General features: G+C 46.8%; 5 protein-coding genes across 10 annotated transcripts; 4 read left to right on the forward strand and 1 right to left on the reverse strand.

The window, feature by feature from the left end:
• Nucleotides 1-1,924: 1,924 nt before the first annotated feature.
• LOC131673198 (T-complex protein 1 subunit beta) lies at nucleotides 1,925-4,692 on the forward strand. The gene is made up of 6 exons (XM_058951014.1): nucleotides 1,925-2,038; nucleotides 2,434-2,743; nucleotides 2,811-3,322; nucleotides 3,413-3,637; nucleotides 3,708-4,089; nucleotides 4,170-4,692. Exons 1-6 carry the CDS (start codon nucleotides 2,036-2,038, stop codon nucleotides 4,340-4,342), a joined length of 1,605 nt encoding a protein of 534 aa, XP_058806997.1. The 5' UTR covers nucleotides 1,925-2,035; the 3' UTR covers nucleotides 4,343-4,692.
• A 106-nt stretch (nucleotides 4,693-4,798) lies between these two features.
• On the reverse strand, nucleotides 4,799-7,398 carry LOC131673200 (NADH-cytochrome b5 reductase 3). 2 transcript variants are annotated; one of them, XM_058951018.1, is made up of 4 exons: nucleotides 7,212-7,398; nucleotides 5,685-6,011; nucleotides 5,429-5,617; nucleotides 4,799-5,356 (listed from the first exon to the last, which is right to left on the reverse strand). In XM_058951018.1, the coding sequence occupies exons 1-4, from the start codon at nucleotides 7,260-7,262 to the stop codon at nucleotides 4,973-4,975; spliced, it is 951 nt and encodes a 316-aa protein (XP_058807001.1). In that variant the 5' UTR covers nucleotides 7,263-7,398; the 3' UTR covers nucleotides 4,799-4,972. The 2 variants fall into 2 exon arrangements, with proteins under 2 accessions (XP_058807001.1, XP_058807002.1); XM_058951019.1 differs by lacking the exon at nucleotides 7,212-7,398 and adding an exon at nucleotides 6,508-7,204.
• Nucleotides 7,399-8,351: 953 nt separating this feature from the next.
• On the forward strand, nucleotides 8,352-11,929 carry LOC131673194 (uncharacterized). Of its 5 annotated transcripts, XM_058951010.1 has the most exons (16): nucleotides 8,352-8,723; nucleotides 8,803-8,946; nucleotides 9,012-9,104; nucleotides 9,177-9,391; nucleotides 9,451-9,582; nucleotides 9,654-9,761; nucleotides 9,827-9,971; nucleotides 10,037-10,127; nucleotides 10,205-10,562; nucleotides 10,631-10,746; nucleotides 10,823-10,896; nucleotides 10,964-11,024; nucleotides 11,091-11,158; nucleotides 11,240-11,313; nucleotides 11,390-11,536; nucleotides 11,609-11,929. In XM_058951010.1, the coding sequence occupies exons 1-16, from the start codon at nucleotides 8,612-8,614 to the stop codon at nucleotides 11,831-11,833; spliced, it is 2,163 nt and encodes a 720-aa protein (XP_058806993.1). In that variant the 5' UTR covers nucleotides 8,352-8,611; the 3' UTR covers nucleotides 11,834-11,929. The 5 variants fall into 5 exon arrangements, with proteins under 5 accessions (XP_058806993.1, XP_058806992.1, XP_058806990.1 ...); XM_058951009.1 differs by having other exon boundaries at nucleotides 11,240-11,536; XM_058951007.1 differs by having other exon boundaries at nucleotides 11,390-11,929.
• Nucleotides 11,930-12,592: 663 nt separating this feature from the next.
• LOC131673204 (transmembrane protein 60) lies at nucleotides 12,593-13,430 on the forward strand. The gene is made up of 2 exons (XM_058951024.1): nucleotides 12,593-13,100; nucleotides 13,245-13,430. Exons 1-2 carry the CDS (start codon nucleotides 12,885-12,887, stop codon nucleotides 13,428-13,430), a joined length of 402 nt encoding a protein of 133 aa, XP_058807007.1. The 5' UTR covers nucleotides 12,593-12,884.
• Nucleotides 13,431-13,450: 20 nt separating this feature from the next.
• On the forward strand, nucleotides 13,451-15,448 carry LOC131673202 (uncharacterized). The gene is made up of 5 exons (XM_058951022.1): nucleotides 13,451-14,109; nucleotides 14,242-14,484; nucleotides 14,560-14,691; nucleotides 14,771-14,876; nucleotides 14,954-15,448. Exons 2-5 carry the CDS (start codon nucleotides 14,242-14,244, stop codon nucleotides 15,127-15,129), a joined length of 657 nt encoding a protein of 218 aa, XP_058807005.1. The 5' UTR covers nucleotides 13,451-14,109; the 3' UTR covers nucleotides 15,130-15,448.
• The last annotated feature ends 9 nt before the right edge of the window (nucleotides 15,449-15,457 follow it).

The raw sequence follows: 15,457 nt of genomic DNA on the forward strand, positions 1-15,457 counted from the left end.
CGGCGCAGCGTTGTTTGCTTGGCCGTAAAAACGAGCCGCACGCGCCACCCGTCCCATCTGCCGCGTCGTGGGCGTTAGAAAAGGGGGGCCAGCGGGCACGCACTCGCGCGGGACGATGCGCAGCGGACACGCGACACCGCGACTTCCTCCCCCTCGCGGCGCATCTTTCGAGGGGGTTGCGCCGAGAGCCTTTTCTTTCTCTTCTTCCTTCGTTTCTTCCTTCGTTTCTTCCTTCCTCGCTCGAGCGTTCGGTCCGCTCTCGCCCGAGGACTCTTATCTCTCGAGCGCGGCCTAATCGCTTTGCCCGCGGCTCTCGCGCTCGCCGTACCCGGCTTTCTCTCTCGCGACGCCGACGCGTCAGCTCCGAAAATAGCGCGTCGACCGCTTTCCCGCGACGATAAGCCTCGGCGTGCCGCGACAGCCGGAGCGCACGTGCGCGCAGCCCTCGGACCGGGGAGTGGCGTTTTCGCGCTCGCGGTGAATCAGCGCGCCGCGGTGTCGTTGCGCAAGCGCCGGCGCAGCTGCGTCGCCGACCTGACTCAGCTCCGCGATCGCGCGCGTTCCGGGCCCCGACAATGACGAGCCGCCGCGCCGCCGGTTTCATCTCGGCCGCGCGCACCCCTATTGTCGAGCGATGGGGGACAGCTGCGCGCGAGCCGTTACGAGAGTCGCGCGGCGCCGGGATATCGATCGCGCCGCTCTCCGGATTGCCGGCGATCGTCGCGATCCGAAGGGAACGTCGGCCGCGCGGTTATTTTTGGAGCCGCGCGCCCGACGCGCCCAACGCGCGCGAGGGGGCCGAGTCGGCCGAGGCTTTTTTTGGATCGCCGCGCGACCTTTGTCCGCGAGCGCAAGGGCTCTGCCCTCGGCAGCGCAGTCTTTGTCCTCGACGCAGTCGCGGCCGAACTTCCAGCGTGCCTCGACGGCGACGGAGGAGACAAAGCGCGCCGCGCGAGATCGACACGACCGAGCTCGTAACGGCGTGGTGTCGCGCGAGAAAGACGACACATTGTGCTCCGCTAGGAGCGGCCGAACCGGAGACTGCGCGCACGTGCGCGAGCCGCGCGCCGATGCAATTTTTTCAGCGCCCGCGATCATTGTCTCCGTCGAGTCGTTTCTCCGAAGCGCCGGACGCTGCAAAGCAAGCCACTTCTCGTGCTTTCTATTTTTATTAGCCCCTGCCTCTCGACCTATCGATTGGTCGTGCATCGAAGGGCAGAAAGGCGAGGAACGCGTACGCTTAAACGAGCCAAGAGCAAATCGATGGATTATCGTCGGAAGGTCGAAGCTTATTTTCGTCGCGATGCGCGCGAGGAATAACTGTATGGCGCCTGATGCGTCACGTGGAGAATGCGCTTGTCAACGTCTTTCAATGAACGTCTCTTAATTGTCTGACGATAATGGCTTTACTTTCTCATAGCACTTGTAGGGCGGGAAGGACTTTCCCGAGAGAACGATAAAATGCATCGTTCCATTGCGTTACTTCGAATGGCGATCATTATGTCAGAATTTCGCCGACTCTTGAAATCCTGTAAAACTAATATGTCTTCATCTAACTCACTTTTCGGAATCCTCGATGATACTTTTTTTTCATAAATGTTCGAAACACATCTAATTGTTCACGTGCATTTTATTGCCTTATAAGGAATCGAATTCAGAGCCACACCGTAAAAATACCATGTGATCGAGTCACTTGCGACATCTGTCTTTTCGTTTGCTCACTGCTTTCTCAATTTTTAGATTTCTCCTCCTTCGATTCAAATTTATAGCACCTCTTTTATTTTTATTCAGATTCCTCGGACTTGATGCTTCGTTCATTTATCGAGTACTAATACAATGAACGCACCACTATTAAATAACAGAGCTTGATTCAACATTCTAGTTACAAATAAAAGTTGATATTATCGTTTGTCGGCATACGGTTGCAAGACTAGCTCCATCCTTGTTTTGTGTGTGTGGGAGTGATATTAGCTTTGAGTACGGTATTTAGCTCGAGTTTTCGTCTAAAACCTCTTAAAACCCCATAAACGACAAAATGGTAAGACTTTCCATAAATTCTTCGTATATTTACCATTCTATTTTCCGCGAACGATTGCTCGGTGATGGCTTAAAACCTGCAAAATGAGATGTTATACCGGTTCACGAGTTACTGTGACGACGAATGGCACACGTGCTTCATTTTGCTCCAAAAAGCGTTTAATTATCTGTAAATCAAAAAAAGTTGATGATCTTCGCAAAACTGCGAGTTTTCTGAAACGAAACAGTTAAAATTTGTATTTTTTTTATAAATGATATTTCCGACCTCAACAGACATTTTCAAGAATGATTTTTAGGTTATAATTATACCGCAACGCCATAATACGTTTGTCTAGTTTTATTACATTCCTCCTGACGTTGATCAAATATTGATTACACTTAATATATTTGTCGAAGGTGTCGTTAAATCCTATCAGAGTATTGAAACATGAAGCAGAAGAAGAAAAGGCTGAAATTGCTAGATTGAGTCTTTTTATTGGAGCAATAGCCATTGGAGACTTGGTAAAGTCAACTCTAGGTCCAAAAGGCATGGACAAAATTTTAGTGTCTTCAGGACGTAACGCCGGAGAAGTGCAGGTCACTAATGATGGTGCTACAATTCTTAAAAGTGTTGGTGTTGACAACCCAGCAGCCAAAATTCTGGTAGACATGTCTCGTGTGCAGGATGATGAAGTTGGTGATGGAACTACTTCTGTCACAGTACTAGGTAAGTTTGACTTTTCTACTTTTAATTTTTTTAATAATTGCACTAATTCTCATATATTTTATTTCAGCATCTGAACTATTGAGAGAAGCAGAAAAATTGATTGAAAAAAAGATTCATCCACAAACAATCATTGCTGGATGGAGATCAGCTGCTGCCGTTGCAAGAGAAGCTTTGAAAAATGTTGCAACTGACAATTCCGCAGATCAAGAACATTTCCGTGAAGATCTTTTAAACATTGCGCGTACTACTCTTAGTTCTAAAATTCTGTCACAACATAAGGAACACTTTAGTAAATTAGCTGTGGAAGCAGTCCTTCGTTTGAAGGGATCTGGCAACTTATCAGCCATTCAAATCATCAAGAAGAGGGGAGCAACATTGTCTGATTCATTTTTGGATGAAGGTTTTCTTTTGGACAAAAAACCAGGCATGCATCAACCACAGAAAATTACTGATGCCAAAATTCTTATTGCTAATACTCCCATGGACACTGATAAAATTAAAGTATTTGGATCAAGAATAAGAGTCGACTCAATGGCTAAAATTGCTGAGCTGGAATTAGCCGAGAAGGAAAAAATGAAGGTTCTGAACACAGCATATCTAAAGATTAATTGTATTTTAAGGTTGTTTGTACTCAGTAAAATAAATTAACTGAACATTCCGTTTTTGCAGGACAAAGTTGATAAGATTATCAAGCACGGTTGCAACGTATTTATCAACAGGCAACTGATTTATAATTATCCTGAGCAATTGTTTGCCGATGCTGGTGTAATGGCTATCGAGCATGCCGACTTTGATGGAATCGAAAGGCTGTCGCTTGTAACTGGTGGAGAAATCGTAAGCACCTTCGACCACCCAGAAATGGTAAAACTTGGAACGTGTAAAACAATTGAACAGGTTCGTGAATATTCTCAGATGTGCAGTGTCGCTAGATTTCAAGCTTAACCGACATTCTATGAACGAACAGGTGATGATTGGTGAAGACACGATCCTTCGTTTTTCTGGCGTGGCTCTAGGAGAGGCTTGCTCCATTGTCATCAGAGGAGCCACTCAACAAATCCTTGATGAAGCCGAGAGATCATTGCACGACGCTCTCTGCGTGTTGACATCGACGGTACGCGAGTCGAGAATCGTTTATGGTGGTGGCTGCAGCGAAATGGTAATGGCTTGCGCCGTAATGAAGGCTGCTGCTGCTACGCCCGGCAAAGAAGCCGTAGCCATGGAATCCTTTGCTCGAGCTTTGCAACAACTCCCAACGGTCATTGCTGATAACGGTGGTTATGACTCGGCTCAACTTGTCAGCGAGCTCAGGGCTGCTCACAATTCTGGCGGTTACACCATGGGATTAGGTATGTTTGAACCGTACTTTATTCGGAAGTTATATTTTTAATGAGAAAATGGAGTTGACTGATTTGTTTTTCCACTTCAGACATGGAAAAGGGAGAAATCGCTTGCATGAAGAAGCTTGGCATTACAGAGTCATGGGTCGTAAAAAGGCAGGTACTTCTTAGCGCAGCAGAAGCTGCAGAGATGATTCTCAGAGTTGATGACATTTTGAAGTCAGCACCGAGGAAACGAGTTCCAGACCGCGGCCGTTGCTAAAGGCATTATCTCCGAACTTTCTATTCGTTTCATTGTCACGCTTCACATTTTTATTTATCGAAGGGAACGGTCACTCAAAGGCCTTCCTCTTAAATAGTGCAAATTTTTTATTGATTCATTGAAATTCAATATCTGTGCAGGCGTATCTTCTTTTAAATTCACTCAAATTAATTAAAACTGGTTGATGGTTTTTTTTGTCATGTTGACAAGTTTCAAGTATTCGCATAAAAGTCGATGACGACGAACAGATTAGATTTATTATTCTTCACAAACGGAAAATGTGCTATTCACTATTGCTACTAAACACTGAGGACAACTCTAAGCTTGATATTTTCCAAGAATGTAAGCATTTCTAAGGTAAAGTTTAATAAATAAAAGAAATTTACATATTTTATATGTCTAAAGGAATAGGGTTGTAATCAATAATTCATTACACTTCCTTTTATATCAAATATTTTATAACTTTAATAAATATCAGTTTAGATATAATAAAACAGCTGCATTCTTTGTACATTAAATGTGGAGTTAGCCACAATGCATTTCAACTACTAGAAAAGACTAAGAAATTTTATACAATTATAAACAACCAAAAAATTTCCAGGACTATTGAAAATAAATTTAAGTAAAATTTTAATATGCAAATCGCAATTTGGAATTGTATCCCAGTTTATCCAAGTTAGGTGTGCAAGCATAGTTTATCATTGGTGGTGGGCCACACATAAGTACAATTGTATCTGAAGAAGGAGGATACATGTGATCCTTGATCATATCAGCATTAACAAAACCAGTACTATACTTCCAGTCTTCGCTACTTGTGTCCACTGTATACCAAACCTTGATTTGATCAGGATGGGTTTTGGCTACCTCTTCTAGTTCCTCTCGCAGTAAAATATCTTTTTCAGTCTGATTTGCATATAGCAGAGATACTTGTGTCTTGTCTGTGGGATCTTTTGCAATAGCTCGAATGAGTTGCAACATTGGTGTAATACCTGTGCCTCCAGCGATCATAACAGCCTGAAATATTATAGTAATTATAAAAAATGAGTGACCTGAAAGTCTCAATTAGTCTGTTGATAGCATTTTTACCTTGGAAACCGTGTATTCCGTAGGAGGCTCTTTCCTCAATAATTTTATTGAAAATTTGCCTTGACCCTTGTAAACAAGTCTGCCTGAAGGTCCCCTAAAATCTACGGTCTCACCAATTTTTAGACTTTCCAAATGCTGTGACATTTTGCCACCTTCTGGGAATTTGGGATGAACATTTCTAAAGTAAACCTACAAGATTCAATAAATTTAAATACCTCACTATTTTATATTTAATTAGAAATTATATTTTGCTCACCTTTATAACAAGATCTACATGGCCATGGTCATCATCACTAGTGACTGGAGTGTATGCTCGTATGACAACATCGCCATCAATGTTGGCAGTTAAATGCACATGTTGACCAATAGGTAAGCCAAGTGTATGGCTCGGACTTGGCAGACCAAATCTAAATAACCTAGTATCATGGTTTATAATGATTTTCTCAACAAGTGGCAATGGGTACTTGACTGTGGGCTCTACCAGCAGTATATTCTTCTTTTTATCATCTTTGAATGTGAAATATAATTTAATTGCTACACCCACTGCTATTATTGCCCCTACAGCAGCCAAAGTAGGCAAAATCTGAAAATTGCAGTGTCTACAATATAATGATTTTCAAATTCTTTTTCATTAGTCTCTCTGCAGATAGATGCAATTTATGATAAATTTTTGTTTCAAGCATGTTAAAATATTAGCTACCACTCTCATTTGTTAAAAAAAAATAATTAGATAAACAAGAACTTGGGTGAATTGCTCGAAAATAAAATAAATAAAGTACGAGGGCGAAACACACCGTATTCAACGCTTGAGCAATGTCATATTACAAAAAATTGGTAATGTAAGCAAAAACACTATTGAAAATCATTGAACAGCACGGCATAGATGGAAAACCTTGAAGAGTTGTTGAGGTTAACAGATTAGAATGAAAGAGGCCGCAAAGAATGCACAGAGACGACAAAGGAAACAAATATCATTCGATTGTTGGAACGAAAATGCTGACTACTCAAGTTTGTAAAAAACCACTCGGAATATGCAAGCAACAACAAGAAAATGATTAATGCATCGTTGAATTAATTACCACTTGCGTGTGCGATGACATCGAAGCGAAACTGGAGGGTAGTCGCGCACGTGGTTATCTAAAGCTGCTAGGTAGTCGCAAAGAAGAGCGAGACGGAGCGACGCGCGCCTATACATCTATACAGCGCTCACGTATATACGGGAAAAAAGTAGTTAGAAAAGTGGTCTGGGGATGGTCAATCAAAATTCTATGTAGGCCAGACACAAGGGAGCCACTGGGAAAGTAATTATTCGGGCGCGCCGGCGAGATTGCTCTGTATGTATATATAGGCACGTTGAAGCTAATTTTGCCGCAGGTGCGAAATACCCATTGCCGTCGACACAAGGCACTCCATTGTATTGAAATTGGATAAATGTCGCGCGATCGACATCGAGTCGGGCGTTTGACTCGAGTGGCTGTCGATCGTCGCTGCTGTCGGATCGGGATGCCTTGCACTATCGACTCGATTAAATACAGGAAGCTCGTGCTTTCGCCTAAGATTATGTAACGGTGAAGGTATCCACGGCGTAACGAGGTCCGAGCCCAAGAGCGGAGAAAGAGGCCGAGCGACGGCGAGTGCCGCGAGTTACATAAACCATACGGGCCGGCCGAGAGAGCACGTATACAGGCACCGAGCCGCCTCGGTAGGAGGGTCCCTTCCAAATAGACGCGAGCGCGCAGAGGCGATCTTTGCCGGTTAATAATAACCGCAGCGGCGTTTTTACCTCGAGATCGCCGAGTGGCTCGCTCGCCGCCGCCGCCTCGCTGGCGCTCATCCTGCTCGCGAACTTGACCGGCCTCGAGGAGGGTCCGCGGATGCCGAGCGCGCGCGCGTCGCGACGAGTCCTGCGGCACAGCGCACGCGTTGCGACGACGACACGCCGACTGACTGGCCGTGGCGTGCCACGCGAGGATCGCGCGACCTGCCGCCGCGCGGCCGCGAGCGTGTGTGGGTTCCAGCTGCGCTGCGCGGCACACGCACGACAGGGGCCGCTCGCGCTTAATCTCCGGGGCCATTCCAGAGATAACGCCACGCGCCGAGCTCGCCGAGCTCGCCCGTCCTCGATTCCGCGCGAGCGCTATTATTGGACGCTCGCGCCAGAGCCGACTGTTTTTTGCGGACTCGTATGTCGTTATCGCGATCCTCGCGAGCCTACGCATATTGTTTTTCAGCACGGGGAGAATAACACTCGAGGCAGCTCCTATCGATCGAACAGGAAACTGCACTTGGACTGCGTCAACGAGTGCGCAGAGATAGTGCAGCTTATCGCTGATTCTTCTTATCGCTATGCTTGGCGACAGCTCGTGCCTTGGATTCCGATCGCGTTCACGTGTATTTAATTAATTCAACGCGACACAAGCAATCGTCGCCGATTAAATGCCTGCCGTTAGTTCACAGAAGGACATTATTTCTTTTCTACGGATGTCACAGCTTCGATCGTACGCTGTTGACTGTATGGAATCGTGCTGCTCGGTTCGCAGTTAATCCGTGACCGGACCGAGGAACGTAAGCGGAAATGCCTCGTTTGCGGGATCGAGAGGTCGACAACACCGCGTTCGTCAAACGAAAATGCTCTCGGGAATCCCGCTGATCGGAGTCGCGGCAACGGACGCGTGCGTAAACACTCGACGCGCCCACGCCCGAGCGCGAAGCCGTATCGAGATGCTTCGAAAAGAAAGAAGAAAAAAACAGATCTTGGCTAAATATACGGACGATCGCGCGGCGGGCGCAGACGTCGAGCCCTCATCCTGTTCTCGAGACTGATGCTCGTGCATGCGCTGCGCGTTTATCGAATTCCGTCCAATTAAGTTTTGGGCGCGCGCGGCGATCAATTCTAAACGTTTCCGAAAATAAAAGGAGAGAGAGAGAGAGAGAGAGAGAGAGAGAGAGAGAGAGAGAGAGAGAGAGCGCACGAGATCGAGATGAGGCCGAGCCACGCTGATCGCACAGTATAGCGTAGCTTCCTTCCTCGACCTGCAGCATCATCATGAGAGCGGCGTTACTCCGAGTGCTCTGGTACGTAGATTGTTTCTTGTTCTCTTTCTCTCCCAGTGAGGTCGACTCGTTTGCCTCTCTCTTTGTCGCCCTTGCTCTAGACGTCGCAAACGTTGCAGGGCGTGCTCGATGCTGACAGTGGCGGTGAAAGCGCGGAAGCTCGTCACCGAGGGGGAGAAGAACAGTCCCCGGGTGAATCCTAACTACGACCTGTGCGAGGACATCCAGTGTCTGGCCGTGGGTCGGTAGCCGATCGGCCACGTGAGTATGGCGCGCTATCCAGGCGCTTGACCGACGCCCCGTGCCTTTGCCTTTCGCAGAGGACATCTTCAACCAGACCGTCGACAGCAGCCGAGCACCTTGCGAGGACTACGTGAAGTACGCCTGTCACAAGAACTACAGCGGCAGTCGCGACCACGACCCCTTTCCCCAGGACCCCAACCAAGTGCTCAGCGATCTGATGCGTGAGTCCGTCGCGATCGATCCTCGCCCCGCCTCGCGTTCATTTCCTAATTGGCTTTGCGTGTAGACATACTGGACCGCGATGTGCTGGACGAGCTGGATACGGGCAATTACGCTCTCGAGATCGAGAGGACCATCTTTCAGCTGTGCAAGAATCGAGGTACGCGCGACGATTTCTCTCTCTCTCTCTCACTGCGATTTTGACGTCTGGCTCGATGCACACGGAGATCAGGTGCATTCACCGCCGACGAGAAGCTTCACTACGAGCGATCCGTCCTGCCGAGGACCGGCGCAAACAGGCTGGAGCGCGAGTTCGATTATCCGCGGGGTCATCTGTCGGACTGGAGCGCGGTCGACTTGAGGTACGGCCTGGAGGGCTTTGGCTTTGCCTTCTTCGACGTCGACATTTACCAGCCCGCCGACGATCCGGAGGAACGCTACATTCTGGTGAGTGACGACTCTCCCGCCTGGACGCGTTTCTCGCGGAGATAACGAGATTCTTGCAGATAAAGCCGCCGCCCAACGAGATCATGAAGCAGTCGGATCTGCTGAGCCAGCGCTTCAACAAGCGCGACGGCTACCGCAAGTCGGACCGGAAGTACGACAAGCTGAGCAACTTCATGATGGAGCTGCTGGAGGTAAGCCTCCGAGCGTCGTCGCCAGACCGAGTCGCCCGATAGAGTGCATCGCACACCGTCGAACGTTTCAGATCATGCCCCGAGGCACGTCGAAGCGGCGCGGCTCCGACGTCGCCAAGCTGACCGTCGACGACTGGACGCAGAAGTACGAGGCCCACGTGAGCCACAAGTGCGCCAAGGTGAGCGGCGCGCGTCCGCCGGTCGACCCGAGTCGAGCCGTCACGCCTTCGCCGTGCGATTGCAGATCGAGTGGTCCAACTACCTGAGCAAGCTCTTCGGCAAGGTGCGCGAGCCGGTGCGCGACGACACCACGCTGGCGGTGCAGAACGAGGCCTACTTCTACGCACTGGCCGGGCTGCTGTCGCGCACCAACGACGTGGACGTGATCGGTAATCGCCACCGTCGCCAGCGCTGGCTCACCAGCGACTAACCGATCGCTTTCCGCCGCCCGCAGCCGACTACGCGCACCTGCACTTCGTCTCGAGGAGCATCGGCCTGGTGGACCCCGGCTACCGGACCTACTCCGCGCTGCCGCAGATCGACGGGTGCGTTGGCCGCGGCGCGCCCTCGCCTCTCGCCCGCCCACGCGTGATACAAAGCGCGCGCGTTGAACTGTTCGCAGGTTGAGCTGCACGCCCGGGCTGCTGGCCGGCAGCCTGTACAAGTACGCCGACAGGTACTTCCCGGCGGAGAGTAGACTATCGGTACGGCCGACGCGCGCCTCCCCCGCCCCAGCCCCGCGCGCCCTCGCTCATCGTCGCGGCTCTCTGTCGCAGCTCCAGGTGCTGGCCCACAAGGTGCGGGACGCGGTGGTAGCCAGGCTGCGACGCACCGTTGGCGCCCTTGACGCGGCGCCCGGGCCCGCGGGCAAGCTGCGCCGCAAGCTCACCGGCTTCGTGGACAAGTTCGCCGAGGCCAGCGTCCACCTGGGCTACCCGGCCTGGCTGACCAACGCCACCGTCGCCTACAGGCTCTACGGCGTAGGACCGCTCGCGCTCGCGCCTCGCACGCACGCGCCTCACCACACCCTTTCGCCGCTATCTTTCAGACGAGGAAGGACAGGTACTCGTCGGCCAGCTTCTACGACAACCAGGCGCTCGTCGTCGAGCAGCTGCTGGAGGAGAAGCTCCGCACCTGGAAGCGCCCCGGCATGCCCATCGTCGAGTGAGTACGCGCTCGCGCCGCGACGCTGCGCCCGCGGCCTACAGTCTCCTGTATTTCCGGAGGACCTTGCTTGCAGCCTGCGCGAGCTCGGCAAAGGCTTCCAGTCCAGTCGGATCGAGGTGAACGCCGAGGGGGAGGAGCCCGAGATCGGTAAGAGCCCGCTCGCCTCGGGCGCGCGCGCGCCCACGACCGACCGACCGACCTTGCGTTGTTTCAGTCGTTCCCTTCGGCTACTTCGCCGAGAACAACTACAAGCTGTTCAGCTCGCAGCTGTTCGAGTAAGTTGAGCCCCGACCGCGTCGCTCGCCCTCGAAAGCCTAACTGACGGCCATCCTCGTCGATAGCCCTATCAACTACGGAGCGGCCGGCGCGGAGATCGCCTTCAACCTGTACTACGCGCTGATCGACTCGAGTACGACGTGATGAGCGCCAGGCGCCCGCCGCCCAAGCAGCGCTCGCTCGTCCCTGTCACTCGGTTTTCTCCTTGTTGCAGTCCTGGACGCGGACAACTCCGTGGCGATCGGCCGATGCCTCAGAGAGCGAGTGCCCGACCGAGTCGGGGACCGGGTAACGAGGACCGCGCCCAGCCACCGCGAGGGCGCGCGACGCCCCTCGACTCGCTCTCATTTCAGGATGATTTCAGGACAGCTTCGCCAAGAGGGCCGCCGCTTACCTGCTCGCTCTCGACACGGCCTACGAGGCGCTCCCGTCCAAGCACTCCTACCCCATCCAGTTCGTGGACTTCGGCGCGATGGCCGACACCGACGTGTTCTTCCTCTCCTTCGCCAAGGTATCCGCCTCTCCGCGCTCGACGCCGCTTCGTTTCCCGATCCGCGGGCTACATCAACCGCCCTCTCCGCAGTCGCTGTGCTCCATCACGCCGGAAGTCACGAGCCTGCCCTACGCCGAGGAGAGGGACCAGCAGAGGTCCTACCGAATCGGCGATTACCACGTCTTGTTGCGTTACATCGGGTTCGCGTTCAACAATTCAATACCCTTCGCGGAGAATTACCTGTGCACGGACCAGCTGAGAAGGCTGCGAAAGTTCGAATGCGACCCGCTCATTTTTGACTTCGCAGCTCTCTAATGGCACTCTCCGCATCCAACACTTTTGTATCTTTTCAATTTCGACGCGAATAAAATCTATTCAAAATACGCACGCTTTTCCATTATTTACAGTCGATCTGCAATTTCAGTATTACCATTAACATTATAATTAATTATTCGGCTAGAATCAGAGATGCGAGCAACCAGGTTATTTCCATTAGAATGGACCAACCAAGTCATTCTCTTTTGTATTTTCACCCGCCGGGTTCAAAGCTTTTGGCTGCGCACTGTCCATTCGCTTTCAACGATCAGTAGTAACATTAAGTTTTTTGTATAAACATACTAGGTGCCGGCATCCAAATTATAAAGACTATTAAAAACATTCATGAACAAGTAGTAGTTAATTCGTGCCATGAGCTAACGACGCCCTCAATCAAATCAGAAATTCATCGATTATTTCAGTAATTCAAAATCAAAAACTGTCATAGAGATAAAGGCTTCCGTCCAATCCATCGAGTCTCGGGACTATCAGGAGCACCCGGGTCTCGAAGCAGTCCACGCGTTCTCCAGAGCTCTAAATTTCCACATCCCAATCGATCAGCTGCTCGACAACAAGAGCCAATAACCAGAAAGATAATAATATATAATTAAACAAAATAATTATTTTTTTTTATTTTACAATATATTAATATTACTGGTCTCGCCAACTGAGTCTACGCTTCTTTGCCGAACAGCTGACTGGAAACTTGGAGCAGTCTGAGGAGCATGCGCACTGCTACTCCGAGTACTACTTCGACCAAATACGGCCGTAAGCCTTTAACTTTACGGTACAAGTTTTTTTATTTTGCATCCACACACAGCAACTTTTAGTTAGTAACGTACTCGATTACACGATGACACTACCGGGCTTCCCTTCCGTAATAATACAGCGATAACTTGAGCGCCCCTGACTGGCCGGTGGCCCACGGCCGCGAACTAAATCTATATATCAACGTCATTATAGGTTATGTTATGGAAAATGTTCTAACGCGCACAGGATACTGATTGTGATTTTTTAAGAAAAACTGAACAAACATTCGTCCTACTCACCCATGGCGGTATTACATCGAGCGCTGTTTACATGGTTTAATCTTCTTATTTTCTTGATTTTACTGGTGCTCAGACTTGATCAAAGAATACAATGGAATTGGTTTATTGTGTTTATTCCTATGTGGCTGTACGACAATATTTTACTAATTTACATCACATTCAACATGATTTTGTTCTGCAAAAATGCTCATGATCGTCTTATTAGCCTTCGAAGAATGGTAAGCTTTGACTATGTTTTATTCATTCATGTAACTAGCAAATCGTTAAATAATTTATTATTTTTTTCTACACTTCACTAATTATGCATTATTCTACCATTAATGTCTTATGATTGACTACATATTTGGTATTTTTACTGACAGATATGGTACATGGTGGCTGTACTTATGAAATTAAGCGCACAAATACTTGTATGTTTGAAATTGGAAGCAACACAATGGACTCTGCTAGCTAAAGTGGTTTTAGCACCATTCTGGGTATTATTTGCTGCTTTGGCAGTTGATGTTTTTGCTCATCTCTTAGAAGATACCAGAATTATTATATTATAATAGATTTAACAATAAGATGTCGCATTAAACTTATAGTTTTTTGACAATGGTCTTTCAGTTATATTGAGATACAGCAGAGTCTATCACTATGATCTACTAAAATGAATAGTTTATATGCACTGTCATTATCTTGATATGCAAACAAGAATAAAGCACTCTGTCTGCTAGACCAAGATATAGCTGCTCACAAATTCATTATTTTATAACTCTTGTCGTATTTGTAATAATATTTTTATGTCTGTGGAAGAACCTTATATAACACAGTCACAAACATTCACTTGTCTGGTACTGACTCAAATTATCAAAATGCTAAATTTAGTTTCTGTAAAAAAATTCTAAACTCTCTAGTTTGTAGTCAAACATTAGAAGGTTTAGGCACTGAGCGGGAGTGAAACTCACTAAAAATAATCTAGATAAGCCAAGGATGAATAGGTCACAGATATAAATAAGTAAAAGCAACTTGTTGGTTATTAAAACTGGTGTCATTAGTGTTGTACCCAAGGGTTTGGAAGTATACTTTTTTTAATTTTCTGTGATATTACCATTTGTTAATGGACTATTACATATCTGTCACTGTTGTGCATTTGGCAATGAACATATAAAAGCATAACTATAGAACGCTGTTTTAAATATAATTATAACCAGAAACCTGCCAGTATCATCTTTATCTAGACAAGAGGTAACTATTGCATTAATTGAACCAACGTTTAATCTTCATTAGTCATCTCATACACAATCAACTATTTCAAAAAATGTCAAAATAGTATATTTGTACTTATTTAATTTAGCTCAAACAATTTTTTTTTTCCAGATGTCTCCTAAAACAATTTTATTTTATTTTTGCCTAACCGTCATAAGACAGTGTGTGAAGGCTGTTACAGTAGTAGAAGTTTCAGCTGGTCAATTAGCAATACTGCCATGCCCGAGCAGTGATGATGATCATAGATTTATGTTCTGGCAATTAATTGATGAAAAAAATATTATTGGTCCAGGAAATCATATTGATCAAGAAAAATACAATTATGAAGTGCTGACAGGGAAACTGTACATCAAAGTAATATGAAGTTTTCAATACATATTGTCATTTTCACTCCAAAAATGAATTGTTATTTTACTTTTCATTAAAAAGGGTGTATCTACTGCAGAAGAAGGTTTTTACAGGTGTGTATCAAAAGGCGTAATAAATGATTCAGCTTTTAAATCTCAAGTGGTAGAGTTGATAGTAAAAAAGGAATCCATGCTTGGAGAAGATTCTTTTGAGGTATACCATGCTCATTTTTATGATTGTTATAAAGTAGCGTCAGTAAATTTTCAATTTATTATAATCTATTCTTTCTTAGACTAAGTTACTGACTGGAATGGCTGTTACGACAGTTATAATTGTTGGAATTGCTATAATACTTTTTGTACTACTCATTAAACATAGACGAACTCAAGGTTTCTTTGGTAAGAAATTATGATTTGCAAAAATGTATTTTTCTTATGAATTTTGAATTTATTTTTTTTGCTCGATATTCCTATAGATTTAGAAGACTCGCGCGAAAATTCACCTGCACGATATGTAAGGACCATGCAATCTACACCCGCGATTTCTGTTCCGAAACCTATAGAATCTGAAGGTATTGATAATTTTGGTATGGAAGTTGATTTTCCAAAGGTATTTCAACAAATGCAGAAAGGAGAAACAATGAAGATGTGATGTGATTTATAATATAGTTAGAATTGAAGCATGGAAAATACTACGGAAAAACGACATGTGATCATTTGAGTCTTTATATTATTGTTTGTAGCAGTGTTAAACTAAGTAGACTATTTTTCTAATTACTTATTATTAATTAGTTATTCAACCATTTGATGAAGAACTTGTTGCATACGAATTATCAAATTGAACTGTACAAAGTGTAATTATTGTATATAAGATGTACTGATATTATAAATTTTGTTAAATAAATTTCTTAACATGATTTCGTTGCTGACTAAAAAATAAATCTTCTTAAAATACTATGTATTAACGTTATTTACAAAAC

This window comes from Phymastichus coffea, unplaced genomic scaffold, assembly GCF_024137745.1.
Source record: "Phymastichus coffea isolate CEN01 unplaced genomic scaffold, Cenicafe_Pcof_1.1 PCOF00170, whole genome shotgun sequence".
Taxonomy (NCBI): Eukaryota; Metazoa; Arthropoda; class Insecta; order Hymenoptera; family Eulophidae; genus Phymastichus; species Phymastichus coffea.